This window comes from Vipera ursinii, assembly GCF_947247035.1.
Source record: "Vipera ursinii genome assembly, chromosome: 13".
In the NCBI taxonomy this organism is placed as follows: Eukaryota; Metazoa; Chordata; class Lepidosauria; order Squamata; family Viperidae; genus Vipera; species Vipera ursinii.
Window position 1 is genome coordinate 11,409,862 of NC_139526.1, and position 18,118 is coordinate 11,427,979.

Genomic DNA, 18,118 nt, shown 5'->3' on the forward strand with positions numbered 1-18,118 from the left:
CACCCCTGGCCATCGCTCCAGCCTTACCTGTGCCCAACTGAGGTTCTTATTGGTGAGGTGGTAATGGACCATCCCCTGGTGCTCATGCTTCAGGATGCTCTCTGGGAAAGGGAAAAAAAAGAAGAAGATATAGCCAAGTCATCTACATCTCCCTGAAACCAATGTGCAATTGTTATTAACTGTGGCCAACAATTTGTTGAAAATCTCTTGTGTCAACGCTGCTAGCATCAGATGTTTTTGCATTGACAACAGTTGGAAATGTAGCCATCTTTTCCCTTTCGCTTTTAGAGTTAGATGATGCTGGGAGGGTGGGGGATGTGAATGAGAGTCCAGCTAGACATAACAACACTAAACTTAGCCTGAGAATCAAGGTTACTGAGCCCAGAGCTGATAAAGAATTGGTGGGCTGGAGAGCTGGAGAGGAAGCCTGCGCTTCAAGCTAATTGGGGAATGTGATTTATGACTGTTAATTGGAGGAGGGAATTGTGCTTTGATACTATGTGCCCAGGGGAGGGGAATTCAGTTTTTTGGCTTCGATTATGTAAGTGCCGATATTATGCTACTCGAATAAAAGATCTTTTAAGGTAAACAATGCCTTGAAGTTCTTTTGAAGAGTTTCATCTGTCGGAACAATGACACTCTGTCCTGGTTTTCTACCTTGTCTTCCAAGGTACCACTCTAAATTTTAATGCCCCAATTAAATGTTCTGCAATAGGCAGAGTAGACTACAAGTGTCCTATGCAGTCAACCCCACTAGGTAGACTATACCAGTAAATCAACTTCCCAAGAAAGCTTAAAAAAACAGCAAAGTATCAGGACCATGCTTTAAGTTGCAGTTCAAGATCTATTGCTCAGGTCTGTACACAAGAATCCAGTCAACTACAGTTCAGTACTAAATTGGCATCAGGTAAGAGTCAACAAAATTCAAGAGGGGTTGAACCTGGACGTTTGTGACAGCTGATGACTCTAAGCTGATGACACCCTTAACTCCATCCCCCAGCTGTGTAAATCCTTCAACTCCCCACCAGCCAGCCAGAGCTGAAGAAGCTTCTTGGATGAGAAGCAAAACATCTTCAAAGGAAAACAAGAAAGTCCAGTTGCCTCACGAAAAAGCACCTTTGGGATCCCAAAGCTGGCTTACCGGGAAATGTTTTCTCCACGAAGGCCTTGAAGTCTTCTACATGGCCTTCTTCATCATTGTGGGTCTTGGCCAGCAGAGTGTATCCACTGCCAAACTTGCTCTTCAGATGTTGAGGGCTACCCAGGCACTTGAACTGCCCATTGACCATTATGGCCAGCCGGGTGCAGAGTGCTTCACATTCTTCCATGCTGCAGGAGAGGGACGCAGACGTGAGAGAGGGGGGAAGACAAACGGCAAGTGCAAAGCCAGCAAACTGCCCAGAGTCGCTCAATTCTGGGATGGATGGCATATGAATTTAATAGGTAAAGGTTCCCCCGCACATGCGTGCTAGTCGTTTCTGACTCTAGGGGCCGGTGCTCATCTCCGTTTCAAAGCCAAAGAGCCAGCGCTTGTCCAAGGATGTCTCCGTGGTCATGTGGCTGGCATGACTGGACGCCAAAGGCGCACAGAACGCTGTTACCTTCCCACCGTAGTGGTCCCTATTTTTCTACTTGCATTTTTACGTGCTTTCGAACTGCTAGGTTGGCAGAAGCTGGGATGAGTAACAGGTGCTCACTCTGTTACGCGGCACTCGGGATTCGATCTGCCAAACTGTCGACCTTCTGATCGACAAGCTCAGTGTCCTAACCCAATGAGCCACCGCATCCCTTAATGAATTTAATAGGTAGGCATAAAGACTTGTAGGCATAGCAAATCTGAGACCCAGTAGGAGAAAAAGGGCTGGATTTGAGTGGCAAAGAAGTATCCCATCTTAGGGCTGGTCCACAAGCATCCCTTTTTGGAAAAATATTTGCGTTGCTTTTAAATTAGTAACAGGAAAAGAAAAGAGCAAAACACAGATATATACAAACTCACAACTAGTACTTCAAAGAGTAAGTAAAAACAGAACTATTTTTTTTAAAAAAATAAATCTGTAATGTTGTTGTAATGGTAAATAGTGCAAGTGTCTCTGCATGTGTGTGTCTATGTGTGCGCACGTTCGTATGTATACGTATGCTTTTATACACATAGTTAACTATCACGATTATACATTATATAATCCAGCCCATCTCGACTGCATTGCCAAATTTGAGCTTCCTGCTACCCTGAAAACATGGCATGCAACTGAAACAAGTTCAATGCAGAATATTAAAAAATATTTTAAAAAACCAAGGATCCTCTGCCCTTACTCCGAGAATGGCTGGAGAATTCTGGGAGTTGAAGTCCATACGTCTTCAAGCAGCCAAGGTTGAGACTGTTAGGCATATGGTGTTAGCCTACAATGTTGAGTTGAAAATATATTAACCATGATGTTATGTCTTTAAGATGTTTATTGGCCAATGGGTGTGTAAGTGTTCTCATGGCCATAAGAGGGAGCTAGTAATGTAGCTTCTTTCTCTCTCTGAATTCACTGCTCTCTACTACCTCCACTGCTATCTGTTACCTGAACTGTGTATTGACCTCTGGACCGGTAAGAAGACTTTGTATTTTGGATTGCTACTTGGACTGTTTATTTTTGACTGTGCATTTTTGTTTTTACACCACCTTAAAGTAAACTACTTTTTGCTTTTACAACTCAGTGTACTCTTGTGTTTACTGTGTAACTCTTGCTGCTCTCAGTACCCTTCCTTGTCTGTGCAACTCTTTGGTAGCACAAGGAGACCTCTGCACAACAAATTCCTTAACAGAGACACATTTCCTTAGAGCAGGGGTAGGCAACCTTGGCTCTTTTATGACTTGTGGACTTCCAATTCCCAGAATTCCTGAGTCGGCATGGCTCAGCTTGGAAACCTCTCCCTTTCCCCTCAGCGTGGCTGGCTCAGGAATTCTGGGAGTTGAAGTCCACGAGTCATGAAGGGGCCATAGTTCCCCCATGCTGGCTCAGGAATTCTGGGAGTTGAAGTCCACGAGTCATAAAAGAGCCCAGGTCTTAGAGATTGACAGAAATCCATTGTTTTGCCCCAGGATGATGGAAGACAAAGAAACAGAGGGCAACCTGTGAGATGTGATAATGATGGACTTCCCACACTCCCGTGTCCGAGCGACTGCATCCCATAATAGGCGTCTGGCAACAGGGTCCATGCCGGTGGAAGGTTCATCCAGGAACACCACAGGAGGCCCACCAATGAGAGCAATTCCCGCACTCAGTTTCCGCTTATTCCCACCGCTGCAAAGACCGAGGGAAAAAGGTTACGTCGAAGAGTTGCCACCAGCCATTACTAACCGTGAAACAAAGCCCCTGTTCCCATTTTGTCCCACCTCCCATCATGGATGAGCGTAGGAGGTGAACCCACCTCTGCTTCAGAAGGCTTCTCACCTGAATGTGCGGACGAGTTTGTTGGCATGAGGTTCTAAGAGCAACCCACGAAGCATGTTCTCCACACAGCTGCCGATGTAGCGTTCAGGGATTCCCCGCAGTCGGGCGTACATGCTCAAGGTCTCCCTCCCAGTCATGTGATCCAAAAGGGCATCAAATTGGGGACAGTAGCCAATCCGCTGCTGGACCTGAAGGCAGATCAAATTAAGTTGAGAAGAACATCTCCAGCCTATGGTTGACTGCAGTGAATGGTCTTTGATTGATGTGCTGGAAGCCATACTCCCCAAAGGTGGACAAAGGTCAAGAGAAAGATGTGGAAGGAAGCCAGATCAAGTTTAATTTAGTTTATTGACTTAAATACAGTTAAAGAGATGGCTTCTCGCTCTCCTCCCGTGTCCAAATAACAATTCGCCAGCCACTTTTGAAAGGTGTTGCAGGCAATGCTTTGGAGATTCCAACGAGGCCCAGACGTCTCCCAACATCTACTGCTCAGAGAGGGGGTTACGATAACAGGTGGGGAGGGCCACAATATCCCCATCAGAAATGACTCTGTAGTAGGATTTGGACAGCTGTTATTCCCTCCTCCCAACTGACTTGTTTGCTGTATCTTTTTTGCAGAATCTGGAGAACTCGGCCACCTGCACCTTGAGTTAGCCCACTGCTGGTATTGCCAGCAAACATTCCTTAGGGTCCCAAAATACCAGAACTGGAAGAGTCTAATCTAGAATAGGAATCCATAACTCTTGACAGCTTCATCAACAACAGCTGTTGTTTTGTTCTCAACTCCGTTTTGTTTTCCTTCTTTTAACGACCCTGTAATCCCTTGCATCAGGATGGGAGTCAGAGTGACTGAATGGAGCTGAGATTTTGCTGGCTGGATGCCCTTCCTGACGTCTATGCGGCGTTCACAGCAGACAATTACTCATTGCACCCAGAGAGAGAGAGAGAGAAATATCTACCACTACCAAGGATCAAAGTCACAGCCTCCTAATTATGAGGTGAGAGCTCCACCTCTAGGCCACTGACTCGATTCCACCATTACCTTTTTGATATTGGCCAGGATGCTGTGCCCATCCACATAGGCATCTCCTGAAGTGATGCTCTCATCTCCCGTTAGCATCTTGAAGGTGGTTGTTTTTCCTGCCCCGTTGAAACCCAGAAGACCGAAACATTCTCCCTTGCTGACTGCAAGGGAAATTCTGTCCACAGCCAGACAAGAATCCCTGCTACTGTATACCTGGAGAAAAAAAAGTGGGGGGAGAAAATGGTATCAGATGCACAATACATAGAGCTGGCATTATTGCTGCTAATATTATTCATTATTACTTATTTTTCTTTTGTGGACTTATAAATATTATTATATGCTATTGTGATTGGTTGCACAGTCAGGCTGGATTTAGTATTTTGGGGTACCTATCAAGTCCTTCCCAAGGGGGAATGGGACAACTCTCTGAGTCAACTTGCAATGACCCATCATGGCCAACTCAACATGGCCAACTCACCACAGGACAACTCGCTGAGGGACAATTCAAACAATTCAATTATTTAAAATAGTTAGAAATTATTTTAATTTTGGTCATTTTTGTCCCTCCTTTGGCATCCTTTCTTTAATGATTCCACTCCACTATTTTTCAATATTAATATAATTCTATGCTAAGTTCCTCCTGTGAAGCCCTTGGACTGTAAGGCTATCAAACCGGTCAGTCCTAGAGGAGATCAACCCTGACTGCTCTTTAGAAGGCCAGATCCTGAAGTTGAAACTCAAGATACTTTGGCCACCTAATGAGAAGGAAGGACTCACTGGAGAAGAGCGTAATGCTGGGAAAGGTTGAGGGCAAGAGAAGAAGGGGACGACAGAGAATGAGGTGGCTGGATGGAGTCCCTGAAGCAGTAGACGTGAGCTTAAATGGACTCCAGAAGATGGTAGAGGACAGGAAGGCCTAGAGGAACGTTGTCCACGACTTTGCAACTAACAACATGGTAAATTGGCCATAGCGAATTGTCCCATGAGTTGGCTGCAGTGAGTTGGCTACGGTGAGTTGTTGTAGACCCCTCCCAAGGACCTGGGATAGGCAGATGTGGTTGTCTGATGGTCTGGAAGATCATCATCTCAGCATGTAAGCTGTTCCAAGTCAGGCAATTTTGTCAATGCCGAAGGTGTTCAAGTGGTGCTACATTTTTTTTTTGGGGGGGGGTTATGTTATTTCATTGCTTATAATTATTGTGATTAGTGCTTTATGTTACTGAGGGTGAGGGTGAAGATGGCTTGGTTTTCAATTTGTACCCTGCTTTTCTGCACATCCCACTTGCAACTGAATCGCTAGTGCAGGGGTAGGCCACCTTTGCTCTTTTATGACTCGTGGACTTCAACTCCCAGAATTCCTGAGCCAGCATGGGGGAACTATGGCCCCTTCATGACTTGTGGACTTCAACTCCCAGGATTCCTGAGCCAGCATGGGGAAACTTTGGCCCCTTCATGACTCGTGGACTTCAACTCCCAGAATTCCTGAGCTAGCATGGGGGAATTATGACCCCTTCATGACTCGTGGACTTCAACTCCCAGAATTCCTGAGCCAGCATACCTCTGTGCTAGTGCAATGATTCTCAACCGTGGCAACTTCCAAGATGTATGGACTTCACTTTCCAGAATCCTGAATTCTGGCACATTTCTTCATCTTGTCAAGGCTGAGAAGCTCTGCTTATCAACCAATTCCAGTAACAAAGACTCCAAGTCCCGCCACGATTCAAGCTAAAGTTTAGTGTAGTGTAGTAATTTGGTGCAGTGGTTAAAGCACCAGGCTAGAAAGTTAGGAGACCAGAAATTATCTTCTTTAAGCCACAAAAACGTAGGTATGGACACTATCTTGAGCTGACCCAAAATAAATGCAGGATGAAAATCAAATCAATAAATAAAAGCCAACCCCTTTTCACAGAAAGCCAGTTCAATATTTAGAAGGCTTCTGTTATCTTTATTGATTACCATGAGATTTAAGGGTTTACTTAATTCTGGAGAAACAACATAAGCACATAAATTCTGCGTAGGCTCATTGCATGCTATCCTTCCGGCCTTACCCATCCTACCACACAATTACTTTGTAAGTTTCAAGCCCAGTTAGGACCATCTACCATTTCTTAGGAGAAATTGTGGATATTTTTTTTTGGGGGGGGTGGTTTGCGTAGAAAGCATGTAGTTCAAAAGTGGTTTATGTTATTCCGATGGGGTTTCGGTGAGAGATACGTTTTGGAAGCTACATTGAACATCTACCTTGGTAAGCTCCTTAATCACAAGAGGACTATTCAGTGAAGAAATGGATGCTGTTGGTGATTCCAACACTTTCTTTCTCTCATCAGCAACATCCCGGTCTTCTGGAAGCACCGGGACTTGGTTTAGCAGCATGAGCTGTTGGAATAGCATGAAAAATCAACCAAAGCGAGCCATCAGAAGCAAGTTATTGGAAGGGACACCTTCTGTTTAAAACAAGCTGGAGGGCATCACTGAATTTATGATGACATCAGGGGAGAAAAACCTCTCCAATCATTTTGGTTTATCTGAGCAGAGGTAGTCCTTGACTTATTTCCTTAACAACGGTTCGAAGTTACAACAGCTTTAAAAAAAAGTGACTTATAACCCGATTTCAAAGTTGTGATCTTCACACCATCCCAATGATCATGTGATTGCAAACGTGGGCACTTGGCCATTGGCTCACATTTGTGACAGTGAGCAGTGTCTGGCGGGCATTTGATTGTGATTTGCAATCTTTCCAGCCTGCTTCTGACAAGCAAAGTCAATGGGGGAAGCCAGATTTGTTTAATGATTGCATGATTCAGTTAAGAATCATATAATATGACATGCACTCCCTTTTCTAGACCAGGGGTCTTCAAACCTGGCCCTTTTATGACTTGTGGACTTCAACTCCCGGAATTCCTCAGCTGGCTGAGGAATTCTGGGAGTTGAAGTCCATGAGTCATAAAAGGGCTGAGTTTGAAGACCCCTGCTGTAGTCGGTTGGATGGTGTGTTTATATGGATGATCCCTTTCTTTACTTGCAAGAGATTCTAATCCAGGGGTCTTCAAACTTGGCCCTTTTGTGACTTGTGGACTTCAACTCCCAGAATTCCTCAGCCAGCATGTCTGGCTGAGGAATTATGGGAGCTGAAGTCCACAAGTCATCAAAGGGCCAAGTTTGAAGACCCCTCTTCTAGACCTTCAGTAGATTCAAACTGATGAATCTTTCTGCCCAACCTATTGGTTTTGATTTGTGATTAATGTTAATTTAGGTTTTTCCAATTTTGATTAACTCCTTTGGGTTCTGGTCGTAGTAGAAAGAAGATTTATAAAATACTTACCTATGTCCCAAAGGATAGATTAAATCAAATAAGTTAGGCATACTTAATATGATTATACTACGAGCTTTAATGCCTCTTCACCATTGTATAAACATTATACAACCGCCCTGAGTCCTCAGGGAAAGGGCGGTATATAAATGCAAATAATAAATTATACTGAGGTAGCAGCTGTTGGTGGGGTGTTTTGAGGTCTACACTAAAGGTTTCACAGTTGGGAAGGGACCTTGGAGGTCTTCTAGTCCAACCCCCTGCTCAAGCAGGAAATGCTATACCATTTCAGACAAATGGTTGTCCAATCTCTTCTTCAAAACCTCCAGTGAAGGATCACCCACAACGTCTGAAGGCAAGCCGTTCCACTGATGAATTGTTCTCATTGTCAGGAAATTTCTCCTTATTTCTAGATTGCTTCTCTCCTTGATTAGTTTCCATCTAGTGCTTCTTATCCTGACCTCGGGTACTTTGGAGGATAGGTTGACCCCCTCCTCTTTGTGGCAGCCCCACAAATATTGGAACGCTGCTATCATGTCACTCCTAGTCCTTTTTTCCCCTTTTCTTAGATAGTTGCAGCTCCTAAGAACTGGCCAGCGACTTTCCCAAGTTCTGAAAATTCACAGGGTGTTACTCACACCCTTCTGGGCGTATTGTTGCATCAGCTGAAGTCACCTTCCCCCTCCACCCAATACATTATGCAGAATTTGGGTGGGAAGTCTACTTAGATCCAATATTGAGAAACTCCAAAGGACTCGGCCGAGAAAGGGATTCCTTTGTGCAAAAGCCTCACCCATTTCCGCCTCCGTCGTATGTCGCAGACAATGGTCCTCATTCTCCAGAGGAGATTAGTCTCAATGAGAAAGAGCAGGAGAAGGAAGGAGAGTCCTTGGGCTGCCATAGCTGTCAAGTATTTTCCAATGCCTGGGCTTTCCCAAGCAAAGTAGTTGGTCTGGTAGGTGATATCTGGAATAAGAAAGGAGAAAGCCAAGAAAGGAGAAAGAAAAAGATGGTTTCAGGAGAGAGCAACCATCTGGTGGTTGAAGTCTCCACCAAACCTCTATTGGAGAGTCAAGGGCATGGCGCAATTAGGCAGAAAGAGTTATGGGGTTGAGATGGGTTTTGGAGAAGGAACATATATGGACTTTGCCTATTGTATGAAGGTTAGTCCTTTCTATTGCAATCAAGATCAGAAGAACTGAAGCAATGATCTCTTGCAGGACAATTCAGGGCTGCGAAAGCTGGACAGTTGAGAAAAGAATGAGGGAATTAAGATAGATGTATCTGAATTATGGATCTCAAGTTGGTTACTGATAGAACCATGAGCTGGCAAAGAATGGGTGAGTCAGTAAGGACAAAGGTTGACTGATTCCTTGAGTGGACAATTAGCAAGTAGACATTTACGTCCTTTGGTGATGGGAATGGACGAGGAACTAGCAAAAGTTGAGGGAATAGAAGAAAGGAAGGATAATAGATAAGGTCCATGGGTGAGATTAATATTGGAATGATTACTAAATAAAGTTAGGATGGTGAACATTTATCCATACCTTCACCAGAAGCTGAATCTATCAATATCACTTAATTAACTCATAATACCTCTCTTAAGAAATATAGTACATCAGACAGTCTGATATAATGGTCTGTTGGGATGCTGGGAACTTTGTAACGAAGCTAAAGGTTCATCTCTCTTCAGTTGCTTCATAACACATCAATACATTCAGAGGGTGTCTATACATTGCATCTACATCTACTTGGTGCCTCTAGATCTGAGAATCTAGAACAGGTCTCTTCAAACCTGGCCCTTTTATGACTTGTGGACTTCAGCTCCCAGAATTCCTCAGCCAGGCACGCATGCCTGGCTGAGGAATTCTGGGAGTTGAAGTCCACAAGTCATAAAAGGGCCAAGTTTGAAGACCCCTGACCTAGAAAAACATGAGCGTGCTTGGGATAAAACCTGGTTCCCTCATCAGTCTGAATTCTAAGATCCACTCAAACGTGCAGCTGCCATGCCCAAGAGCAGTCTCTTGTTAAATTCAAAACTGCCCAGCAAGCCAAATCTAAGATGATACTGTGTACTCACTAAACACTTTACAGATGACCAGGGATTCAAAAGAAGAAGTGCAGAACTGAATGAACTCATAATTCTGGTAGAACTTGCTGATACTTTGTCCCAAGCAGTAGTTGGGCAGGATTAGGAAGACTTTATCTAGTGTGTTAGACAGATCCACCATGCCAAGCTCTGAAAGAGAAGAAATGAGGGAAGAAAAAGTTAACCTTGGTGGCTTAAAGCAGACATGTCAAACACAAGGCCTGGGGGGGGGGCGCGGATCCGGCCCGTGAAGTGGTTTCATGCGGCCCGTGAAGCCATCTTGGAAACAGTGAGGGAACGGCCCCCACTGCCTTGGCCCTGGCCCAGAGACCCTCCTCCTGCTAGAGACCCTCAGATCTGTCCCACTCCTGCCCAGGTCCCCATAGGCACCCTTGATGCCAACGATGTAGAGCTGGCCACGCCCACCTAGTAGGCCATACGCACTCTAGCCACGCCCACCCAGGCCACACCCACCCGGCCCCTTGAGGGCAACTGCAATGCTGATGCGGCCCTCAATGAAATTGAGTTTGACACCCCTGGCTTAAAGCCATTAAAACAGGGGTCCCCAACCTTGCCACTTTATGACAAGGTTGGAGACCCCTGCATTAAAACATTTGAAGCCAAGGTGACAAAGTCCAAACTCCTTACCAGGAATGCTCATGATGACGACTGCCAAGAATGTGGCTGTGCCGGAGAAGATGTTGAAGATGGTGAGGCGGGTGTAGGCTGTGGCTGCTACCGAAAAGAAGAAGCTGAGCAAGTACATGAGGGGGATAATGGCCCAGCCATACAGAAGAAATATCTGCATGATATCCACAAGATGGTTGTCCTCGGTGAATGCTTTGATGTCAAAGGCTTGGAAGATCACCTGTAGAATAGAATAAAATAGAGGAGAGGAGAGTAGAATAGAGGAGAGGAGAGGAGAGGAGAGTAGGGTAGAGTAGGGTAGAGTAGAGTAGAATAATAACTTTATTGTCACTTTTAATGTACACTAATCGGCATACATTAAAATGAAATTTCGTTGCCCACAGCTCTCAAAGGGTCACCACCTCTGATATACACTACATAAATATGAACAGAATACCAACAGAAATAGTCATTACAATTTAAGACCCAGAAGAATTCAGAATTTTGACTGACAACTGCTGTCTAGAGGCCTAACCTATCACTTGTCCTCTGGTCGCTAAAGGGAACAGGGTTCAAATGTTTACTACCTTCCTCCGCCCCTCCCCAAATTAGGAACCTGGATAGGAAAAGTAACCATCTACCCAACTGCTCAATGAAACTCATAAACAGATTCTGGACTTCCATTTCATTTGGACTAGCCAATAAAGTAATTACAATGGCCAGAATTCTCCATTACTACGAATATAGCTGTGAATTCTGGATGTACTTAATACTGGAAAGCGAACAGGCTAGAAAAGCCACCTTGGAATCTAGGAAGATACTAAGGGCCAACTCTACTAGATTGTCATATCTGAGATCCAGAAGAGCAGGTAACAGATGCCAGCAATGAGTAATACCTTCTATGATCTCTTTGCCCAGAGACTCGCCAACTTCTAACTATAAATCCTTCATTCTGATCTCCACTATTGTCCAACTACTGCTCAAATAACCAGGTATTAATGCCATTCTAACAGGTGTATGCATATCAGAATCCTGCATTTCCATGTTGTTCCTTAACATGAGCATTCCCATTCAAAAATGTCTCCCTCCCTCAACAGAAGATTGATGGGTCTGCTGATGGACCCTTTTAGCTGGATCTTCTCCTCAATGCAATTCAGTGAAGCTTTTTTTTGGAATCAAATAAGGATCCCTGCATGATGCGAGCTATCCAGGAAAAGGACTCACCAGGATGAGGGTGCAGGGTGTAAGGAAGTTGACGAGGTCCCACAGAAGCGCGGAGAGCCAGAAGTTCACCATGTAAACACCGCTGACAAACTGCACGTGTTTGGCTTTGATGGCCCTCTCGCTCACCAGAAGGAGGGCAAAAGTGCTGGACAAGGAGGCCATTCCATAGAGCAAGTTTATGGCAATCGCAAAACCGGTCTGGCTTCTGCCGGATAGGACAAAGATAGCACAATCAGCTGGAAAAAACTGTGATTAAAAGTCGGATCCAGAAAGCAATTTACCCAGAGTTCTGCTGGAACTACAATTGAACTGGGCGGGAATCGGGGATAGCTTGGTTGATACCGACACTTGAAATGGGACTTGTTTGCTAAATGAAGGAATGGACGTACCTACACCATCTTGAGAAGAGGGAGTCAAGCTATTTTGCAAAGCACCTGAAGGCAGGACAAGAAGCAACGGGTGGAAACTAGCCAAGGAGAGAAGCAAACTAGAACTAAGGAGGAATTTCCTGACAGTTAGAACAATTAACCAGTAGAACTCCTTGCCTCCAGAAGCTTTGAATGCTCCAACATTGGAAGTTTTTAAGAAGAGACTGGACAGCCATTTGTCTGAAATGGTATAGGATTTCCTGCCTGAGCAGGTGGTTGGATTAGATGACCTCTAAGGTCTCTTCCAACTTGATGATGATGATGATGAAGACGAAGAAAAAGCAAGCAAGATTAAAAAGCAAGCAAGATTAAAAACAAAGAAAGTTTGGACTCACTCCATGAGCTGGTTTTTTGCTGTCTCGGTCATGTTGCGAGGTTGCGGATAGTTGGCGACTGTGATGGAGGCGTTTGGTCCAGCTATTAGCCTCAGCAAGGCATTGTCCACCAGTAGCAATGCGGCGGCGGGAGAATGAAAGGCTTGGTTGTTGAAAAGAGCCGTTACTTCCATCTCTTTCGAGGTCTCTTGGAAAGAAGCTGCTGCTATGTGGTACTCATTAAAGGCTCCGGCTTCTTCGGATGCTCGAGAAATCAGGTATTCCTCCAGGTTTCCTGCAAGGGCATCCATTTCATAAAGTGAGACATCCTCAAGAGGGCCCTCCTCGCTGACCAGCATCCTGCTTCAGGCATTAGCACTACCTAATTGGAGATGTGGGACACACCTGGTTCTAACCGCCAGGGCCATAAGCTGTAACTGTGAAGGCCAGAAGCCTTTTGTAGAGTGATTTTTCAGGAATGTCTAACCGTGAAGATGACAGGGAATTCCTGTCTTACAATTGGTCCATCCACTCAAGATTACAGCAGATTCAGAAAAAAAAGTAATTTACAACCTATAAATTAGGTTGTGATCTTTGCAAACCATTGTATCACCCATCCACAGGTCTTAAAAGTGTCCACCAAGGATGGACGCTCCTGGTCTAGACCCAAAGGGGCTGAAGCGTTTTTCAAAGCCCAGAACCAAGAGATAACATCCAGAAGTGGCTCAAGCAGACACTTCTCTATTTTACTGGAGCATACAAAGGGGACAAGATCCAGCAACCATCTGACTTGCTTATTCTAGTCAATCACAATAAAAGTGGTTTTAGCCTTCCGCTGGAGCAGATTTCCTGGTCTACCTTGTGGGGTTGACTGTAGTCAAGCAACGATGTAGGTTTACGTAATGACATGTGAGAAAGACTTGGACAAACAGGACAAAGAAAGGAATGACCACATAAAAGAGGGCTTAGCCCACAGCTATATAATGGGTGAAAAAGTAGCTTCCTAGAACAGGGGTAGGCAACCTTGGCTCTTTTATGACTCGTGGACTTCAACTCCCAGAATTCCTGAGCTGGCATGGCTCAGCTTGGAAACTTCTCCCTTTCCCCTCAGCGTGGCTGGCTCAGGAATTCTGGGAGTTGAAGTCCACAAGTCATAAAGCGGCCTAGGCCTAGGCCAGGGGTAGGCAACCTTGGCTCTTTTATGACTCGTGGACTTCAACTCCCAGAATTCCTGAGCCAGCCATGCTGAGGGGAAAGGGAGAGGTTTCCAAGCTCAGGAATTCTGGGAGTTGAAGTCCACGAGTCATAAAAGAGCCAGGGTTGACTACCCCTGTCCTAGAGTCTCAGTCTGTAAAGAAAGTGATAGCAGATTTGTCCTTTTAGACTTCTAAGATTCTTTTAATGTAAAGATAAAGGTAAAGGTGTCCAGTTGTTCCCATCTCTAAGGGGTGATGCCCATCTTCCATTTCTTAGCTGGGGAAGCCAGTGTTGACTGAAGATGCTTCTGGGATGATATGGCCAACATGACTATATGCCAAGGCGCAAGGAACGCTGTAACCTTCCCACTGAAGTGGTACCTGTTTATCTACTTCAGACAGGTCAAACTCGCGACGTCACGTGACGTCGCGTGACAAATCGAGACTGTTTTGCCATTGCCGGCAATGGGGTGGGCGCGGCTTCTGTGTGACCCGTCCGGCCCACGGGCCGGCAGTTTAACACCCCTGATCTACTTGCACTTGCATGTTTACAAACTGCTAGCTTGACAGGAGCTGGGGCAAGTAACGGGATCTCGCCTGTGACACTTGGGTCTCAAATTGCCAACCTTCTGAACGACAGGCCCAGCATCCTAACTGCTAGGCCACCCACGCCCCCCCCCCCTTTTCTCTTTTAATGAAGCCTTACAATAGAGTACAATTAGCTCATCGGATTGTGTTTTCTGTCTGGTCTACCTGGAAAGGCTGACATCTTAGGAGAGCAAGGCAGGTTCCGATTGTCACTGACCTACCACCTCCAATGGCTCCTGGCACTGGGCACCGACCACATCCTTGTACTGTGCTGCCAGCCTCTCTCCCAGACTGGAGCCTTGGGAGACAGAGAAAGGCACCGTGGTCCGGCCGTATGGATTTAAAGTCAGCTTCAGCAATGGAGAGTCTTGTGGTCCCGGGAAGGTCTTGGCGGCGATCAAGGCAAAAGCAGTGAAAATGAGAGGCACCAAAAACTGGGCTGCTACCATCTTCCAGTTGCGCCAGCTGTACACAGCCCTCTTCATGAACATGGCGTAGAATTGCTGGCAGCAGAGGTAGAACTAGAAGAGAGAGGAGAGGAGAGGATATATATAGGCAGGAGAGTGAGTTTTCTGCAAAGCCTTTATTCCGGATGGTTAGAATCACCCAGAAAAGGGTTCTTGAAGTCACAGTAGACTTCAAAGGGGGACTGGAAGAATTTAAGGTAAAATTAGGAAATGAATTCATGCACTTATTTCTTTTGCTCCTCCCCAAAGCGACGAAGACGGGTGGTTCTTGATTTACAACCATTTCCTTAATGACGGTTCCAAGTTTACAACGGTGCTGAAAAAAGAGACTTAGGGCTGAATTTCACCCTTGCGGCCGTTACAGCTTCCCCATGGTCACGTGATCAGAAACTGGATGCTTGGCCACCAGTTCATAATTATGACGCTTGCAGTGTCACGTGATCACCTTTTGTAACCTTCCGACGAGTAAAGTTAACGGGGAAGGCACATTACAACTGTGTTACTAACTGCGGTGGTTCCTTTAACAAATTGGGGTGAGGAAGGTTGTAAAATGAGGCAAAATGCACTTAACAACCCGTCTTGCTTAGCAACAGAAATTTTGGGCTCAATGTTGAGCGTAAATCAAGGACTACCCACAATCTAGGCTGCCAAATGACAGCAGATTTCAAGTAGGGGCTCCAAAGAGTATCAAAATTAATAGGGCCTATGTTGAACACAAACCGGTGGTGGGATTCAGCCAGTTTGCACCAGTTCAGCAGAACCGGTAGCTATTTTTTTTGTTGCTCAGGCCCAGAATGGACTTCCGGAACTGGTTGTTTACATATTTGAATCCCACCACTGAGGCAGCCCCTCTATCTTCTATCGCTGGAAGCAGAAAATATCTGTCAACTTTATTGGTTCAAATACCGAACCATACTCTAGATTCACCCCTCAAAATCTGAAGCATGATGAAAACATAGGCAGTCCCTAAGTTAAAAGCATCAGTTCGAATTTGCAACCGAGCTGAAAAAAAAAAGCAACTGACAACTGATCTTCGCTTGCAGCAACGAGATCAAAATTCAAGTGTTTTGGCAACCGGCACATATTTAACAATAGTTGCCTCATTCTGGGCTCACGTGATCACCATTTGGGACCTTTCTGGGCTGGCTTCTGACAAGCAAAGTTGGGGGCGGGGTGGAAGTTGGATTCATTTAACAACTGCAGTTTGACTTAACTGCCGTGGCAAAAGGGACCTAAAATTGGGTGTGGCTCATTTAACAATCGCCTTGTTTGGCAACAGAAATTCTGTTGTACGTGTCATAGGTCGAGAATTACCTATATTCTCTTTGTTTTCCCCCTCCATTCAAAAAGACAAAAAAAATAACCCTCCACCAAATGGGAACAGGGATCAGAACCCACCCCTGTGTTCAGCTTAATGTTGGAGCAATCTTCGGTGATGAGAGCCCCACTGTCGTCGGTCATGCTAGTCAGGCCACTCATGCTGCTGGAATCATCCATGGCCCAGTCGTTGGATCGCCGTTCATGCTGGTACTGCAAAGCTGGCAACTGGGTGGCTTGGATATCCATGCTGGAGTCTACAAGCTTGCCAACTCTTCCAAGAAAGAGACCACATTCAGAATATTAGTCCCCAGTTTCTCCCATTTTATTCTCATAACAAGCCTTATGGGATGTGATCTTTTGAGAAGGCCAACCCAAGCTCACCTTTCAAGTTCATCTTCCAAGCACACCTTTCAAGTCCACCTTCCAAACTCACCTTTCAACTCATCTTCCAAGCTCACCTTTTAAGTTCATGTTCCAAGCTCATCTTCCAAGTCCACCTTTCAACTCATCTTTCAAGCACATCTTCCAAATTCATCTTCCAAGCCTACTTTTCCAACTCACTTTGCAAACTCAACCAAGAGTTACCTAAGGAAGACCTCTTCCATTGTAGTAACTGAAGCTCCATAACTGGCAATGCCCAGTTCCTCCCGGCGTAACTCCAGCTCTGTGAACAGAGCCTCAAATCTGGAAGGAAAAGTAAGTGAGAAGATTTGAATTCAGACTACATTCTTAGCAAAATCCAGGTTGATTTTCAGAAGCCTGTGGACAGCTCCCTTCAGCTTAGCCTTAATGACCTTCATTTTAAAAGGGTCTCTTAGTAATTATAGCATTTCAATCAATATAGGAGGAGATATGCTGTGAAGTAAACCATAGACTTTGCAGCCACCTTTATCTATAACATAGGCCTAATGGTCTCTTAAAAATAAAAGGAGTGACAATTTTGTATAGAATTGGTCCCCTCTGTCAAAAAAAATTAAGGAATTGGGAAATGCTAGAGGGTGTGTGTTGTGTGTGCATGCATGGCAAACAGATGGCTTAAGATCCTTTTCAGCTATTCTGAGAGCACCTATAATAGGGTCTCCTGCTTGCACAGGGGGTTGGACTAGACGACCTCCCAGGACCCTTCCAGCTTTGTTATCCTGTTGTTCTGTTATTCAACTCTGCCTACCAGGTTCAAAAGCTTGGGAAACTCGGTTCTAAGACTAAGGCTGTGTTTGTTCACACAACATATGACCAACTTCCATTTAAGGCTAGCAGGGTCCTCAAACTCACCCCACTGAGCTATTCAGGGCAGATTATGAGGGTAATGAGTTAAGTCAAACGAGCCCTTGACCTAGATAACCACGATCAAATGTGGCCTGGTTATGCCATGGTGCAGGGCGTTGGAGTTTGATGTATCAGACAACCATGGTTAAGGCAAATCACGCAAGCCAAACCAAAGGGATAAACTGGCGGTGCGGCGTTCTCTTTGAACCAAGGCTGGCATCCTGCAAGCCCATGTTCTCCAGGTGGATTGGACCCAACTCCCATCACTTCCATTGACCTGGAGCCTTTGGACCCAAACCTGGACCCAACCCGTGCATCCCACATAGTTACTAAGGACGAGCTTACTTGTGTGTGCTCTCATTGGGCAGGATGAAGGACAGTTCAGCCCCCGCATTGCTTTCCAGAGAGGCATTGGGGACATAATGATAGATGAGGTGGGAGATCTCTCCAAGGTTGCAATAGGGCTCTTTCACCATCACCATGTGGTACCCAGCACCTGAGAAAGGAAGAAAGATATTGCCTGATCCTCGATCCCATGATCATGGGATTATCCCTACCTTTCATGTCCTTCAGATCTAATCTGGCTACACTCAGCCAACCACGGTTTGAACTTGAAAAAGTTCACCAGGACTGGATGTAGTTAATATGTCAGAGTTGACGGCTAGACTCAGAAGTCAAAAATACTTTCTGGAAGAAAGCCCAAAGGTGTTTATTTTATTTTTTTCATGAGGCGACTGGACTTTCTCGTTGTTCTTTGAAGACCTTTCACTTCTCATCCAAGAAGCTTCTCCAGCTCTGACTGGATGGTGGGGAATGGAAGAAAGTGAT

At 45.2% G+C, this 18,118-nt stretch overlaps 2 protein-coding genes across 2 annotated transcripts in view; one reads left to right on the top strand and one right to left on the bottom strand.

The window, feature by feature from the left end:
* LOC310646177 (ankyrin repeat and fibronectin type-III domain-containing protein 1-like) overlaps window positions 1–18,118 on the top strand; it is a gene marked incomplete at its 5' end in the record, with an annotated part of 598,148 nt that overhangs the window by 130,636 nt on the left and 449,394 nt on the right.
* The window catches only part of ABCA3 (ATP binding cassette subfamily A member 3), a 64,090-nt gene that overhangs the window by 4,308 nt on the left and 41,664 nt on the right, over window positions 1–18,118 (bottom strand). Inside the window, 15 exon segments of the mRNA XM_083372731.1 lie at window positions 28–101; window positions 1,142–1,329; window positions 3,117–3,287; window positions 3,438–3,625; window positions 4,480–4,674; window positions 6,703–6,837; window positions 8,565–8,737; window positions 9,852–10,010; window positions 10,509–10,728; window positions 11,712–11,916; window positions 12,475–12,748; window positions 14,455–14,758; window positions 16,103–16,295; window positions 16,610–16,708; window positions 17,636–17,786. Of these exon segments, the coding sequence (XP_083228857.1) occupies window positions 28–101; window positions 1,142–1,329; window positions 3,117–3,287; window positions 3,438–3,625; window positions 4,480–4,674; window positions 6,703–6,837; window positions 8,565–8,737; window positions 9,852–10,010; window positions 10,509–10,728; window positions 11,712–11,916; window positions 12,475–12,748; window positions 14,455–14,758; window positions 16,103–16,295; window positions 16,610–16,708; window positions 17,636–17,786 (2,729 nt within the window).